At 32.6% G+C, this 15,820-nt stretch overlaps 1 protein-coding gene across 1 annotated transcript; it reads left to right on the top strand.

Moving 5' to 3' along the window:
* Nucleotides 1–2,373: 2,373 nt before the first annotated feature.
* On the top strand, nucleotides 2,374–8,690 carry LOC126018727 (olfactory receptor 5A1-like). The gene is made up of 2 exons (XM_049780822.1): nucleotides 2,374–2,429; nucleotides 7,724–8,690. Exons 1-2 carry the CDS (start codon nucleotides 2,374–2,376, stop codon nucleotides 8,688–8,690), a joined length of 1,023 nt encoding a protein of 340 aa, XP_049636779.1.
* Nucleotides 8,691–15,820: the final 7,130 nt, after the last annotated feature.

Below are 15,820 nucleotides of genomic sequence, written 5' to 3'. Positions count from 1 at the left end.
AACAGTGGTGCATGATTTCAACCTTCAGCAAGATCTTATTTGTGGGCAAGAAGATGTTGTAGCTTAAACAAGGAAGCAATTAACAGAGCTGAGTTTCCTCTACACCCTAGAGATAGGTAATTTATAGCTTACATAATTTTAATTGCTGCTTCTTTGTTATGGTTTGTGTCCCCAGGTCATTTATTAATTGTGATAGGACAGGCTCAAAGCAGTTAAGAACTACCTCCACCACAGCTAGATAAATGGTTAAGGAATTTAGTTGAACTTGTGCTTAAACTATGTACTCATCTGAGAATATTGAATGAGTTGGACTCAGAAGACAGAGTGAATAATATATCTGCTCTTACTGCCTATCTGTTTATAGCACACAGTAAAAAGAATTGGAACTCATGAGTGTAAGGCTTATCAGAATCCTTGGATTCTATGGAGAGTTTTGTTCTGAAGAATGTTAAGAACTGGAATTCAGAAAAATATCAAAGATGTACAACTTGCTTACTGTCTTTTCTCGGAATGATTAGTTTTATAAAAGATCCAATGCCATGATAGCTTGTTTAGACTATTCTGAAAGTGGATTCTATTGAAGAAAGAATAAATATTTTGACTGTGCCAGTACATGTTAGCATAAAAGTAGAGGAAGTCTAGAAAAACTCTGGCTTGACTTGCCTAGTGATTAAAATGAGAGCACGCAGAAGCAGGAAAAGAGCTATGAGTTATTTAAAGAAGTTTTTACTTGTGTGCTCTACCACAAAGTCATATTTGAAATGTTTCATAACACTCATGTAGAGAATTATTACTGACTCAAGCAGGTCTCCTATGGAACTTTGATGAGGGAAATCAGAGGAAGTAACTTCAGTAACAAGTAAGTATGATCTTGTTTTCTGAGAGTATTGTCCAAATTTTTCCTTAAAAAAATTCTTCAAGTTTTGTGTCATTATCTACAATTATGTTGAAACTTTCCACTGTTGAAGAAAGACTATTGATGAAGCACCTTAAATGAGGACATGCCAAACAGGGTCACTCTTGTTTCTATCTCTTTCTTTCTTAGTTTCCCTTCCAAAACAGTAACCAGTTAAGGGAAGAAAACATATCCTCCCAAGAATAACATAAGAATGGAACAGATAAAAACCAAACTAATTTTTTTTCCTTAAAAAAGAAAAAACTAAAAATTTGTAATAAAACAACTAAAATTATGGTGTATGGAAATCATGGAACATTGAGTGACAGAAAAGCATCATGATAACTGATAATGACTCTAAAAGTTGCAAGATAATCACTGGTTTAGCATAGAAAACTATTTGCAGTAAGATTTGTGGTGGTAATTTAATTTCTTGGTCATTTCGAGACACAAGCTTTGCTCTGGTGACTCCAGCAGTTTGAAATATTTTCATTTCTTTTATTTTCCTCCTAATAGAGATATTCTTCTACAGAGTGTCATTTTCTAGGCAAATAATAAATGTTGCAATTTCTCTATTCATGTCCTGAAATTGAATATATGCAAAAAATACCATGGTATTGATGAATTTCAATTATATTTTCCATTGCCTTGTCTAGTTTAAAAAAGCTGTGAAATAGGCTTTGTGTTCTAAAGATCTCCATTGAGATAGTCTAGCAAAGACATGTTATTTACCTGATATCTAAATTTCATCCACATACAACCCTTTAATGTCCTTCTTGTTGTGATGGTGTTCTTTCCTTAGAAAGAGCGCATGGCCGCATAGTGAAGCTCTGTCTTTCTTATGGCACACATCATCTATTTTATTATCATTTTATGAATACATTCATTTTCATTTCCAAGCAGTGTTCACTTGGCCCTACAATATTCAGGCACCAAATCTAGTAATATCTACTCACCTGAGATATAGTGTTGCATAAGTCTAGTGGTCCTGAGATCCAAATTGGTCACTCTAGTTGAACTCAACATCACTTGTGCCATATGATGTGGTGTAGAGTCATGTTATGCCAGTGATGTATCTCAGGTCCTTTCACATACAAAATATGCAAAATATAACATTTCCTGAAGTGGCAATAATTTAACACACTTGTCACATATCCATGACAAGTGCCCTGCTGCTAATAGAACATTCTTCTGTTTTGTTTTGGAGCCATATGTATTAGTATTCAAGACTTTCTCTTGAACATACCAGTGAGATTGAACTGGGTCAACTTCATACAAGACAAGCACCTTAAATCCTATACCTTCTCTCCAGCCTCTGCATATCCTTATCTCTCTCTTCAACCACGAACTGCTTACTGGTTTATTTAGACAATTCAAAACACCAGGTATAATCGTTTGTGCTCCTTAGTTGTGTAGGAACATAATTAATCCAACAAATAGCTTATTTTTGTAGTACTTTCAGTGTATACATATGCGATATGGCTCTGAAACTAGAGGACCCAGAACTGAATGCTAGTTTTGTCTTTACTAGTTTGTAGGTTGCATTGAGATATGTGCTAAATAATTCCCAGTTTTCTCTAAAAAAAATGGAAATACCACATATCACATATCACAAAGCTGATGAATAATAGAAATAAGCAAACCAATATAATCCTTGTAAACAATATAAAACATAGGATCTGAAATTATCTAATTATATGAATGTTCAATGAATGTTAATTATCTAATTATATGCCTTGCTTTAGGTGAAAGTAATAGAAATATTTTTAAAAGTTATTTCAGGTATAACCCCCAGCTCTGTAATCAAAGAAAGTAATAATCCTAGAGAGTTGTGACTCTTTTTACAGTTGAAACTATGAAAAAGTAAATGAACCTATTGGAACACTAAGCATGACAAAGAGAAAACACACCTCAGTGGGTGTCAGAGGTGTCAGGGGTTGGAGCGAGCATTTTCCTAGGAGGGATCTACTGATCCCTGGACACTTCAATCGAGATTTTTAACAGAACATGAGAATGACTGGTAGAAAAAAAAAGTGTGTGATTGGTTTTGCAGCTACATCCCCAAATTCTTAAATAGAGGGACTCCCTGAGATGTACTCTCAGACACAAAAAATGAAAAAGGGAAACTCATCCCTGAGATAAGGCATTGACATTCAGCTTCAGTTTATGAAGAAGCAAAATACATTTTATTTAATTGTTCTGATTTTAAAAAAATCTATTATTATTGAGATAAAAGTGACAATATTCTATAAACATAAAGCATGTTTTGATTGGATACATTTTACATTTAAATATGCTTAGAGCTCTATTGTTACCTAACACTGATATTGCAAAAGTAATTATGATTTATTTATTTGGGGGGGATTAATATCTACTTTCTAAGGAAACTTGGAGTTTACCATAAAGTATTCTAATCTGGACAATTTTTTATACTAGATCTCTAGGTTTTATCTTGTAGTTACAAATATATATATATATATATACACACACACACACACTGTATATATACTTATAATCTTAAACATATATTCCACATCTCAGGTTCTGGAAACTACCATTCTATTTAGTGTTTTCATGAGTTTGGATCCTTTAGAACCATTTATTTATCATCCTATCATTTATATTTCTCTCATTTTTCTCACAGTGCAATGCCCTCAAGTTCCATTCACACTGTCACAAGACTTCCTTTGTGTCCTGGTTGAATCAGTTTATACCGACCACCAGTTTTTAATTCATGCAACCATTAATGAAAATATTTTATGTCTTGTTATTGAAACAATTATATAATAATTATGGCAGCAAATCCATTTTTTCCAATGGTCTATTAACCATTTCTTAAATAGAAAAGCCAACACATTTTACTTATTGAGTAAATTACTTATTGTGAGATCCCATCTGTTTTCCAAGTGTCTGAACCCTTTTACATTCCCATTAAGAACATAGAAAATTTCCCTTTTCTCACACACTCACTAATATTTGCTATTTATTATCTTCATTAGAATAGTCTGTTTAGGGGCCAGAGCAATAGCATAGCTGGTAGGGCATTTACCTTGCACGTGGCCTACCCAGATTTGATCCCAGATATCCCATGTTCTTCCCTGAGCCTGCCATGATTAACTTCTGAATGCAAAGTCAGGAGTAACTTCTGAATGCTGCTGGGTGTGGCCCAGAAAAAAACAAAAATATAGTCTGTTTAATAAGTTGGGGAGCCAGAGAGATAGTATGGAGGTAGGGCATTTGCCTTGCATGCAGAGGGATCACGGTCCCCCAAGCCTACCAGTAGCGATTTCTGAGCATAGAGCCAGGAGGAGCCCCTGAACGCTGCCAGGTGTGACCCCAAAACCAAAACAATAATAATAATAATATAATAAAGAAGAGGAAGAAGAGGAAGAAGAGGAAGAGGAAGAAGAAAGAAGAAGAAAGAAAGAAGAAGAAAGAAGAAAGAAGAAGAAAGAAGAAGAAGAAGAAGAAGAAGAAGAAGAAGAAGAAGAAGAAGAAGAAGAAGAAGAAGAAGAAGAAGAAGAAGAAGAAGAAGAAGAAGAAGGAAGAAGAAGAAGGAAGAAGAAGAAGGAAGAAGAAGAAGAAGAAGAAGAAGAAGAAGAAGAAGAAGAAGAAGAAGAAGAAGAAGAAGAAGAAGAAGAAGAAAAGAAGAAGAAGAAGAAAAAAAGAAGAAAAGAAGAGGAAGAAGTTGGAAGTGAGGGGGCCAGAGCGGAGGCACAGTGGTAGGGCGATTGCCTTGCAAGTGGCTGACCTAGGATGGACCACGATTCGATCCCCTGGCATCCCATATGGTCCCCAAGGCAGGAGCGATTTCTGAGCGCATAGCCAGAAGAAACCCCTGAGAGTCACCGGATGTGGTCCAAAAACAAAACAAAAAAAAAGTTGAAAGTGAAATCTTATACTGATTTTAATTAACATTACTTCTACAATAAGTGACTTTAACAATTAGTCTATGTGTATGACATTCATTTTAAAAATGTATTAATTGGGGCCGGAGAGATAGCATGGAGGTAAGGTGTTTGCCTTTCATGCAGAAGGACGGTGATTAGAATCCCGACATCCCATATGGTCCCCCGTGCCTGCCAGAGGCGATTTCTGAGCATAGAGCCAGGAGTAACCCCTGAGCGCTGCCAATTGTGACCCAAAAACCAAAAAAAAAAAAAAAAGTATTAATTGAGGTACTAATATTTATAAAATTATTAGTGGTGGTTTTATGTGTACATAATTTTGTACCCACCACCAGCTATACAGACTTCCCATAATAGCTCTACTTTTCAATAACCCTCCCCTCAAATCAGTTATGTGCTATAATACTCCCATTCTGTTGCCTTTGGATCTTTGTATATATATATATTTTTTAATTTCACATATAAAAGAGATCATTCTATCTATCCCTGTTCTTCTGACAGGCTTCATTTAGCATATCTACTAGTACTAGTTTCATTCATGCTGTGGCCATTTGTCCTTTTCTAGAGCTTCGTTATATTCTACTGAGTATATATACTACAACTTCTATATTTGTACATCTGCAATTGGGCATTTGGGTTGTTTCCATCTCCTGACTAAGAACGTCAATGAATATAGATGTGCACAAATACTATAGTTTCTTTATCTAGTCATCAGTCAGTAAACATTTAGGTTGTTTTTATATCCTTGTTATTGTATTAAGCTCTGTAATGAAGTAGGTGTGTGTGTATATATATATATGTGCGTGTATATATATATATGTATGTGTGTGTTTCCTGATTAGTTTTTTGTACTTCAAGGGTAAGTGTCAACAAGTGGAATCACTGCATGATATGGGAGCTCAATTGTTAATTTTTTTTAGAAATCTTCATATTGTATTTCACAGAGACTGAACAAAACATTCATTGTAGTGAATGTGACTGTACTTCATTTTTTACCACATTCCCAAAAAGATGCCTCATTTTTTATTTTCATTTTTCAAATAATGTGACAATCAACTTTCTAAAAATTATAGTTGACATACAGGGTTATGCTAATGCTAACACTTATGCTTTTGCATAACCAACGTAACCAAAATTCAGTTTTAAGAATACTTGACAGCAGATATATAGTACTGTACTAAAGATTACATATTGTACTAAAGATTAATTTTGATTATCCTCTTGAGTATATGGAAAAATTAGCATATACTGTAAATGGAATATATTTATTGTAATGGTTATTGATTATTGTGACAATGATAAAATTCAACTTTCAAAATACCCCTTCACTGAGTCTTACTGTGGGACACACAACCTAAGTCTGGAATCATATGGTTTATACATTGATATTATTTTTCATTCCATATTCATGGCAGGCATTTTAATTTACCTTTGTAACTAACCACTGCATGCATTCATAGCTTTGTGTATAGTGTACTGAGAAGAAATCATACATTAGCTAAGGAGAAATTATGCTTTGTCCTAACCTATCTATCAGTGTCTAGCGACTGTGTATACTATAATTATATAGATCCTTTAATTTATTTTTGAACTAAGGTTGGACAATGACTGTGGTGAAATAAGACATTCTGAATAATTGATTAATATATGTAGTCCATTGACTACATATTTGCTCCATTAATTCATAATATTTCTCCATAGATATCTCTGAGACTTCTGTTCACATCTTCATAAGTCCAATGTTATATACATATAACAACTATATTTTACCTTAAATTTCAATCATTCTATTCAATCGTTTAAGTTTATCTAATAAAATTATATTTGTGTTGGAAATTGTTCTAATGACCATGTGTACAAAATAACATCTATGGCATATTGTGAACATTGCCTGCTGAAAAAATTTACTTTGCTTAGTAGATACATTTGTCTTGAATATCTGCTTGTCTTTCCTATATTGATAAAAAAAATGGGGAGGACCTCCAATTGCCTTTGTATGGTCCCTATTTCACAGTACCTTGCTTAAGCATACTAAATTTACATGAGTTCAGGACATTATTCTTTTTTTTTTTTTTTTGGTTTTTGGGCCACACCCATTTGACGCTCAGGGTTTACTCCTGGCTATGTGCTCAGAAATCTCCTCTGGCTTGGAGGGACCATATGGGACACCAGGGGATTGAACCGCAGTCCGTCTGCTTGCAAGGCAGACACCTTACCTCTAGCGCCACCTTCCCGGCACCGACATTATTCTTTATAGGAATTTAGTATTCCAGTCATTAATCTAGGAACTAAGAACAGATACTACATTGACTTGAGAACTTTATAAAAATCCAAAAGGGTTTCAAAGGTGCTACTGATACAAAGATAAAATTCTCTAGATAATGAAATAAATGAAATTCGCATTTGCAAGAAAGAGATTCTTTCTTGAAATTCCCCTTTGGTCTTACAACTTTATTTTACATACATTCATCTGTTTTTCTAGCTTCAATTATATTGATTCTACTTATGTTTTCAAGTTGCTTCTCATTGTGTAACAAGTCCATAAATATCATTACATTTTCTTATATACATTCAGGCTTTTTCAAAAACAGAAAGATAATTAAAGAATCATTAACCCTCCCTGACATGGTTATTCTTTTCTGAGATTAATTCTTATACAGCTGTAAAAAATTAAAATGGAAGAATTTGACATAAAGAACTTTAGATGATGTCCTAAAGCTATCCAATTATTGTAATTGCCCCCAAACATAGTAAAACATTAACCAAGAGAACTGTTCAATTATATCACAGTTATACAGAAAACACAAAGTAACTCAACTATGATAATCCACAATTTTATGTCAAGTCAGATCTATTACTGAATAAATGAAGAATATTTTTGTTTTGAAAATTAAGCCATTTTATTCATCTTTTTTTTCAGCACAGGGAACAGAAAAATCTCCATGGAAGAAGGTAGAAATTATACCTCAGTGGTCATGTTTGTTCTCCTAGGTCTCACAGATGACAAAAAGTTGCAGTTTATTCTCTTTCCATTCTTCCTGGGAATCTATCTTGTGACTTTATTCTGGAACCTTAGCCTGATCATCCTAATCAAAATGGATTCACACCTGCACACACCCATGTACTTTTTTCTCAGTTTCCTTTCATTCATAGACATCTGCTATTCTTCTTCCATCAGCCCAAGAATGCTTTCAGATTTTCTCAAAGATGAAAAAATAATTTCCTTCTTTGCCTGTGCCACCCAGTATTTTGTTGGGTGTTGGATGGCTCTGACAGAGTGTTGCCTCTTGGCTGCCATGGCTTATGACAGATACGTGGCTATTGGGAATCCACTACAGTACTCAACTATCATGGCGCCTGGGCTCTGTCAAAAGATGGTTGTGGGAGCCATCGGGAGTGGTTTCTTTAATAGTTTAATTCAAACGATCTCTGGCTTTAATCTCCACTATTGTAAATCCAATATCATAGAGCATTTCTTCTGCAATTTACCCCAGATTATAACCTTGTCTTGCTCTAGTCCCTTCATCACTCAAATGATTCTTTTTCTGGAAGCTCTAATAGTTGATTTGGGTTCCTTATTCATTATCCTGCTATCCTATGGTTTCATTACAGCTTCTATCCTAAAAATATCTTCCATCAAGGGCAGTGTGAAGGCCTTCAATACCTGTGCCTCCCACCTGGCAGTGGTAGCACTTTTCTATGGCACAGCCCTGGCTGTGTATATGAGTCCTAATTCTGACCACCCAAAGAAACACGACAAGGTGCTGTCTGTGTTCTATGTAAATGTGATCCCCATGCTAAATCCTCTCATCTATAGTCTGAGAAACAAGGAGATCAAAGAGGCCCTCAAGAGGACGATGAAGAGGATGAGACATGTACCTCATTAGGAAAACTTTCAGGCAGGTATTATTGCCATTTTATGGAAGATAAGTTAAAACATTTTTATGACATTTTAGAAGAGAAAAGAGAAGTAGAGATAATGAAAAGCCCTGTTCCTTGAATCTTGTACTATTTTCTTCAGCAACCACCAAAAGTGGTCCTTTTTAGTAAGCAACCTTCACACATTCACCCATTCAAGATAACTGTTTTCATAATTAGATTTAAATAAATATTTATGGTTTGAGAACAGAAGAACTAACAATACATTTAGAGAAATGAGAAATAACCTGATGCCACACAGACATAAAATGTGATTTGATATACTCATTTTTATTTCTTGTAATTGCATTTAATTCAGCTTTACTTATGTCAGTGAAAATAAAATTATTTAATCAAATACATGAAATTAAAACACATTAAATAGACAAAATTTTATATAAGATTTAGGGCGGGAGGGAAACTGTGGACATTGGTGGTGGGAAGCATGTACTGTTGAAGAGTACTGTGCATTTTCTGACTGAAATGCAATCATAAACAATTTTGTAACCATGATGTTAAATAAAGCATTTTATAAATTAAAAAATATTATATGGGACTGAAAGCCTTTCTTATAATATCAGGCACAAAACAAATTTGTTCACTCTCACACAGAAATTTGTGGTATTTCTATATGCAAATAATGAAGTAGAAAAGAGGGGGATTGGGAAAATAATATTATATTTTTCTCTGACTAGAATAGGAATGTATTGGATATGTTAGTACAATTTCTTTATCCACTCATCTCTTGTTGGGCATTGAGTTATTTCCAGATCTTGGCTACTCTAAGTATTGCAATAATGAAAAGATATTCTAAATGTACTTATTACTATAAGCCCATTTTACAAGTGACAATGCTGAGACTTGAAAAGGCATCTTACAGTTAAACTAACAACAAGTGAATGATTCCAATGTAATCCATATGGACTGACACTAATATCTGTGGCTGAAACTAAAATAACTCATGCATTTGTCATTGGCATTATTGTCTCTGTACTCTGTGCTGCTATTATTTCCTTCCTAATCTGTACTAAAAACATAATGTCTAACATCAGACAACTGCTATTATGATTTTTGAGGCCTGGAAATTAAAATAATGCACATATGGTATCACTACAGTTTTTTTAAGAAGGAAGTGTCCAAATATAAAATCCATTAATAAACTTTGTTACCAGCTCTCTCTGTCATTCTGGATAAATCTCTTGACTTTACTAACTTCAGATTCCAACCTGGAAATTGCCAATATTAGTTCACATGAACTTGGTCTGCCTCTTCTAATGACTTTAGTTCATTAAAACAAGAGATACAATTAAGAGTTTAGATACTAGGTCCTTTGGGGAAGTTGGGAATCGAGTCAGAAGGGACATGAAGATGTGGAAAGCAGCCAAAAACTCGATGACAACAATGACTACAGAGAACAAGTATCTGGAGAGTCTTCATTTCTTTTCTCTTTTCACCTTTACTCTTAATACCACATTTAAACAGACTTCCCAATTGTGGGCTTCTCGTTTGTTGTAACTGATAGCCAGTTTTATTGCAAAAAAAAAAAAAAAAAAACTATTTGGGGTATCAACAGGCCTTTCTGGAAAATCTCTATAAAAAAGACAATTCAACTTTTGCCAAGAATTCAGTTTCCTGGGTCATCTGGATCGAGATCAAAAGACAAGATAAAGATAACAGTGGATTCCAATTATCTCAATAATCATTTGTTTTTTCTAGTAGGACCTGCATGGAACAAGGTTTATATTTTTACTTTCTCCTATTATCAACCATTACAACTATTCTCTTTACACTAGTTCTTTCTCCTTACCTAACTTTCAACCTTTACTGAAACCTAATCTAAAAAGCCTTTTTTTTTTGGTGGCAAAGGGGGGAATAGTAAGTTCAAGTTCTAAAGTTTGACCTTAAACTCTCTTTCTTTCTAGTGATTGCTTGAAAAATAAAAATATCAGTTACAACTTAGAGAGTTGGTATAAAGTCAAATATATTGCAAGAATTAAAAATTGAAAGCTGAAACAAGTCATTTTTTATTTCAGAAGAACTTAGTAAAAATAGATAAAAATATGCTTTTATCTTTATCTTAAATTTACCCATCACATGTACCCTTTATATTTCCCCCTTGAGAATTTTATTTTTATGTAATAATGATTAATTATATTTCCTTATCAAATTACTATTTTACTGAAAAAATGTGGGGTAGCTAAAGACAAGCTAATCAGTGTGAAATTATAAAAGAAAATATGCATGTACAATTTCATTAAACTTATTTCAGGAAGTTCTTGGAGGCCATAAGTGTCTGGAGACTCTAGTGTGGGTGATTATAGATACCAAAAATACCAGCACTTAAGCACTAATGATTTGGCAATCTTTTGCTTTTTACCTTCTTATATTACATTTCTCTTCATTCAGAAGTGTTTCTGTATTTCTAAATTTAATGTTGATCTGCACAAATTTAAAATGACTAGGTTTTAGTACATCAAGGAGGTCTAAATATATACCTTTTTGTGGGGATTGGACACCAAAATTTAGGCATCCCTGAGCACGCAGGAACACCATAAATATGGGTTAATTTCTTGGAGGGAGTGTGGGTTTAAAACATACAGACAAAGGAAACACAAGACACACAGAGACAAAAAAAAAAGAGGGAAACCAGTAAGAACCAGTTTTTTTGCAAATGGGGCAGATCATTATATATCATACATGGGGGAGGGACGCCTACACCTTTTGTTTTTCAAATAATATTTTATTTAAACACCTTGATTACAAACATGATTGTGGTTGGTTTTCAGTACCTTTTTATTAGCATTTTTTATTTGAAAAAGGAATTGTGATTAATGTCAATATTAGTTGAATATATTTAACACCAGGTATTAGGCTAGACAAATTAGCAAAACACAACTCCTAGGTCCTGGAAGTTTTTTCAGTACATTTTTCTTTGTTGTTCAAACCTGCTGGTGTTACTGCAATGTAATCCGAGAGTAGAATTTTTCAATTTTTTAACTTATTATCAATTTCTTTCACCAAATTTATCAATTACATTGGTGCTTTATGATGTACCATGTGCGAGCTTAATTTTGAAACTATTTGACTGAATCTAATACATTTCATAAAATATCTGACAAATAATATTTCTAACTCAAGAAATTCCAAAGTAAACAAAAACTTTGAAGTTCCTAAAACCACATTTCAAATAAAATATTGAAACAGTTTAGCTTCATATGGAAAACTATATAAAAGGTAAAATTTAAAAAATTGACAATGTATTTTATTGAGCTATATAAACATTATAAAATAGATATTTATCTTTAAATACTGACATATCTTAAGTTCACTAACATAGTGAACATCATCAAAATCAATTGTACTTGATAGTGGTGGAGTTAAAAATCGGCATCATAAATTTACAATCTACCTGAAAAGGACATAATAAATAATACATTACAAATACATTAGAAGCAATATTATTGAGTCTAAGCTCCAAATAAGGAAGGAATAAGGAAGTAATTTCATAAAAGTTTCCTTGGTCACTTCGCATATTTCCTGCCTTGGTTTAATAAAGATCGATATTACTAAACTTACTATTCCCCCAATAGTTTCCTTACTTTATATCCTTAGGAACTTACATTCCTATGATATTGTAGTTAGTAAAAGCTCCATTTATAGATGAGACAACTAAGGAACAAATCTGCTAGTAACTTGCTAAGGGACATAGATAGTAAGTATAAATATGACATTCTTTTCTTTGCTATCCATCAATCACTTTCAGTCTATCATTCATTCTCTTCCTATAACTTTTCTCCTTTATTTCTGCTTTCTTTTTTAGCATTCTTGCTATTTAGTATGTATATATCATACTTTTAAAATATGCAACTAATCCTGGTGTGTATGTGCATGAGAAAGATCACATAAATATCATAAAGTAAATACATAGGATTGCATTAAATCACACATTACATGCAGCTATCATCACTTGGGTAATTAGCAGTAAAAATGTGTCTATTCTTTAATAATTTGAGCTTTTGATATGGCAGATATTTCTACAGTGACATATTTTATATTTTGTGATTCTCTTTCCCAATTTGATATTTTATAGGGAATTTGGTTTGTTTAATTTTTTATTTGATTGTTTTTAATTTTTATTTGGGAATTTGGTTTTAAAGATGAGTTTTAGTCAAAACCATGTTTATGTTGCTGCGTAAGTTTTTTCTTAAAATTTGTTTTGTTATTTAAGGTATTTTAGAAAAATTCTTCCCACAAGATTATGTAAATGAATTTCTGCTTATTTTGCAAATATCATTTTCTTAATGTGATTTAGGTCTTAGAGAACATTTATAGGAGAGATTATCCTTTCTCTTTTAATTTTAAATATTGGTTTTAGAGCCAGAGGAAAAATACAAGGGTTAATATTTTGCCTTATGTATGTCTGACCCTCATTTAATTCTCAGGATGTGACCACAAAACCAAAAAACTTAACAAAGAAAATGTTGGTCATATTACTTACTACTAACAACATTTTAATGTCTTTCTTAAATTTTTATTTGTTCTTTCGTTAATTTTATAAACAGTGGTCTATCAAAGTTTATGATATACTTACTATCTGACTATTCAAATTTTCCTAATTATTCAATTCTTGGTTTTTAATACTTTCTTCTTTCAGATTAAGAGCAGACATTTTGGGCCCATAGCATAGCCAATGATTTTAAAATGATTAATAAGTTTTAACATACTGACTACCAATTTATCTGAATTAAGTATTTTCTTCCTTTTTATTCTAGGTAATATTCCATTACTCAGGCATACTATATATGAACATACTAATGTTATATGTGTGAATATATTTTAATATGTCTTTATATATATCTTTATTATCAAATTTATGTCTTTTTTATTGAGTAAACTTTTGAGTTAGTCAAGATAATTAATACTGTAAATAATAATATAATTATCATGAACACACAAATATAATTTGGGGGAAAATGTTTCCTTTTTTTGGATATATTCTTTTAAGTGGAATTGATATGTATGGTAGTTCAATGTTTAAGCTTCTTGTTGGCTGTCCCAATTTACATTCTTCCCAGATGCACATAAAGTCTTCCTTATGTTTTTTCTAGGAGCTTATGGTCACATATTTAAGCTGATTAATTCATTCTGAGGGTAAGATAATTTTTGTGTTTGGTAACATTCTGATCTAGTTTCATGGTTTTCCATATGAATATCTCATTTTCTCGACACCATTTATTGATGAGATGGTCTTTCCTTCATCTCTTCATTCTTCATCTACAGATTCCCTGTAAAATATCAGTTGACCATACAAGCATAATCTTATTTATGAACTCTTAGTTTGTTCTTTTAGATCATATGTCTGGCTTTATGCTAGCATCATATTGTTTCTATTAATGAAGTTTTGTAATACAGACGGAAATAGTAAGTATTGTGAATTCGCCTTTATTCTTTCTCAGGATTGCTTCATATGTTCAGGGTCTTTTGTGGTTAACTAAAAACTTTACTATCATTTGTTCTATTTCTATAAAAATGTCATTATATTCTTGATCATTTTCACAGTATTAATTATTTCCATCCTTAAACATTAAATAACTTTATATTGTTAGTATCTCTACTTCTTTTTTTCAAAGTAATAATGTTCATTGTAGAACATTCATTTTTTATGTTTATAAATTTTGTGTTTAATGATTAATAGAATTATTTGTTTTCAAATTATTCATATTTGTACAAAACACCACTGATTTATGTATATTGATTTTTTTTATCCTGGAAGTTTCCTAGATTGGTTGAATAGCTCTTACAGTAGTTTCTATAGAAGTTAGCATGCTCTACATAAAAATTGTCATGTCAATGTCAATAGAGACGATTCTGATTCTTTCCTTACAATGCCAGTAACTTTTTGTCTTGTGTTATTTACATTGGTTTAGACTTTTAATTCTATATAATATAGGTGAGAATGAACACTTTTGTCTTGCTCCTGATCTTAAATAAAAATCTTCCAATATTTCACCATTGATCATGACTAAATGTAACTACACACAACCTTTATTATTTTGAAATGGCTTCCATTTATACCAGATTTTCTGAGCTTTTTCATAATGTGTACAAATAGTACCAAATGCATTTCAGACATATATTAAAAATTTTTATATTTTATTATATTAATGTGATGTATTACATTTCATATTTTGTATATTGAATTCTCCTTGTAGACTACTTAATCTTGAAGTGGGAGTATTTTAACTGTTGATGACTTCAGTTGGCAGCATTTTGTTGAGAATGTTAAAGTCTGTAATCATCAGAAATATTGTCTAATTTTCTTTAGTGCTAGTATCTATCATTGTTTTCGGTATCAGTGCAATGGCCTTTACAGGTAATTATGTGAACTGGTGTAATTTGTTCTAATGCATTCCTGCTTTTTAAGTCTTTTGGAGGATGTTAAATTGAAGTTATTTCTAGTTTTATTGCTTTGTAGAATTTACCGCAAAGCTGTCTATCTGTTCCATAGCTCTTTACTATTGTAATTTTTTGATTACTAAGTTAATATTATTAATTATTAGTAATTAGTAATATTAGTAATTAGTTAATATTAGTTAATATTGTTACTGTCTTTCAGAGATTTTATGCCTTCCCGATTCAGATTTCATGCTTTATATTTCTTTTTGTTTTGTTTTTGGGACCATACCCAGCAGAGCTCAGAACTTACTCATGGATCTGTGCAAAAGGATTCACTCCTGGCAAGTTTGGCTTACCATATGGGGTGCTAGGGATGAAACCCTGGTGGGCTATGTGTGAGGCTGGCACTTTCCTCACTCTTAAAATGCTCTGGCCCCATTTCTCTGTTTCTATGAGTTCAGCTGTTTCCCAACTATCTGCCAGGAAAGGCCTTCTTGGCACTTCTTACCACTTTTTGGTACTTTTCTGGAGGCAGATATGGTAGGAGTCTGGCTGCTTATGTACCATTTTAGCATAGTTCTTCTCAATTTATTTGCTCCAGCCTCATGGTCATGTCTTAAGATTTTCTCAATGGTGTATTCATTATAAATAGTTGTTATTTGCTCTGCTGAAGGAAATGAAGTCAAGAATGACTCTTAATAAG

Source organism: Suncus etruscus, chromosome 9 (assembly GCF_024139225.1).
Source record: "Suncus etruscus isolate mSunEtr1 chromosome 9, mSunEtr1.pri.cur, whole genome shotgun sequence".
Lineage (NCBI taxonomy): Eukaryota > Metazoa > Chordata > Mammalia > Eulipotyphla > Soricidae > Suncus > Suncus etruscus.
The sequence above is the reverse complement of the archived record's forward strand: the minus strand, read 5'-3'. Positions and strand labels throughout refer to the sequence as shown.

Excerpts from the sequence above, each read along its gene's own strand:
- LOC126018727 (XM_049780822.1), top strand. The coding sequence starts at position 2,374 with ATGGCTCTGAAACTAGAGGACCCAGAACTGAATGCTAGTTTTGTCTTT. Across the intron at positions 2,430-7,723 it reads AGTTTTGTCTTTACTAGTTT|CACAGGGAACAGAAAAATCT; the intron begins GTAGGTTGCATT and ends CTTTTTTTTCAG.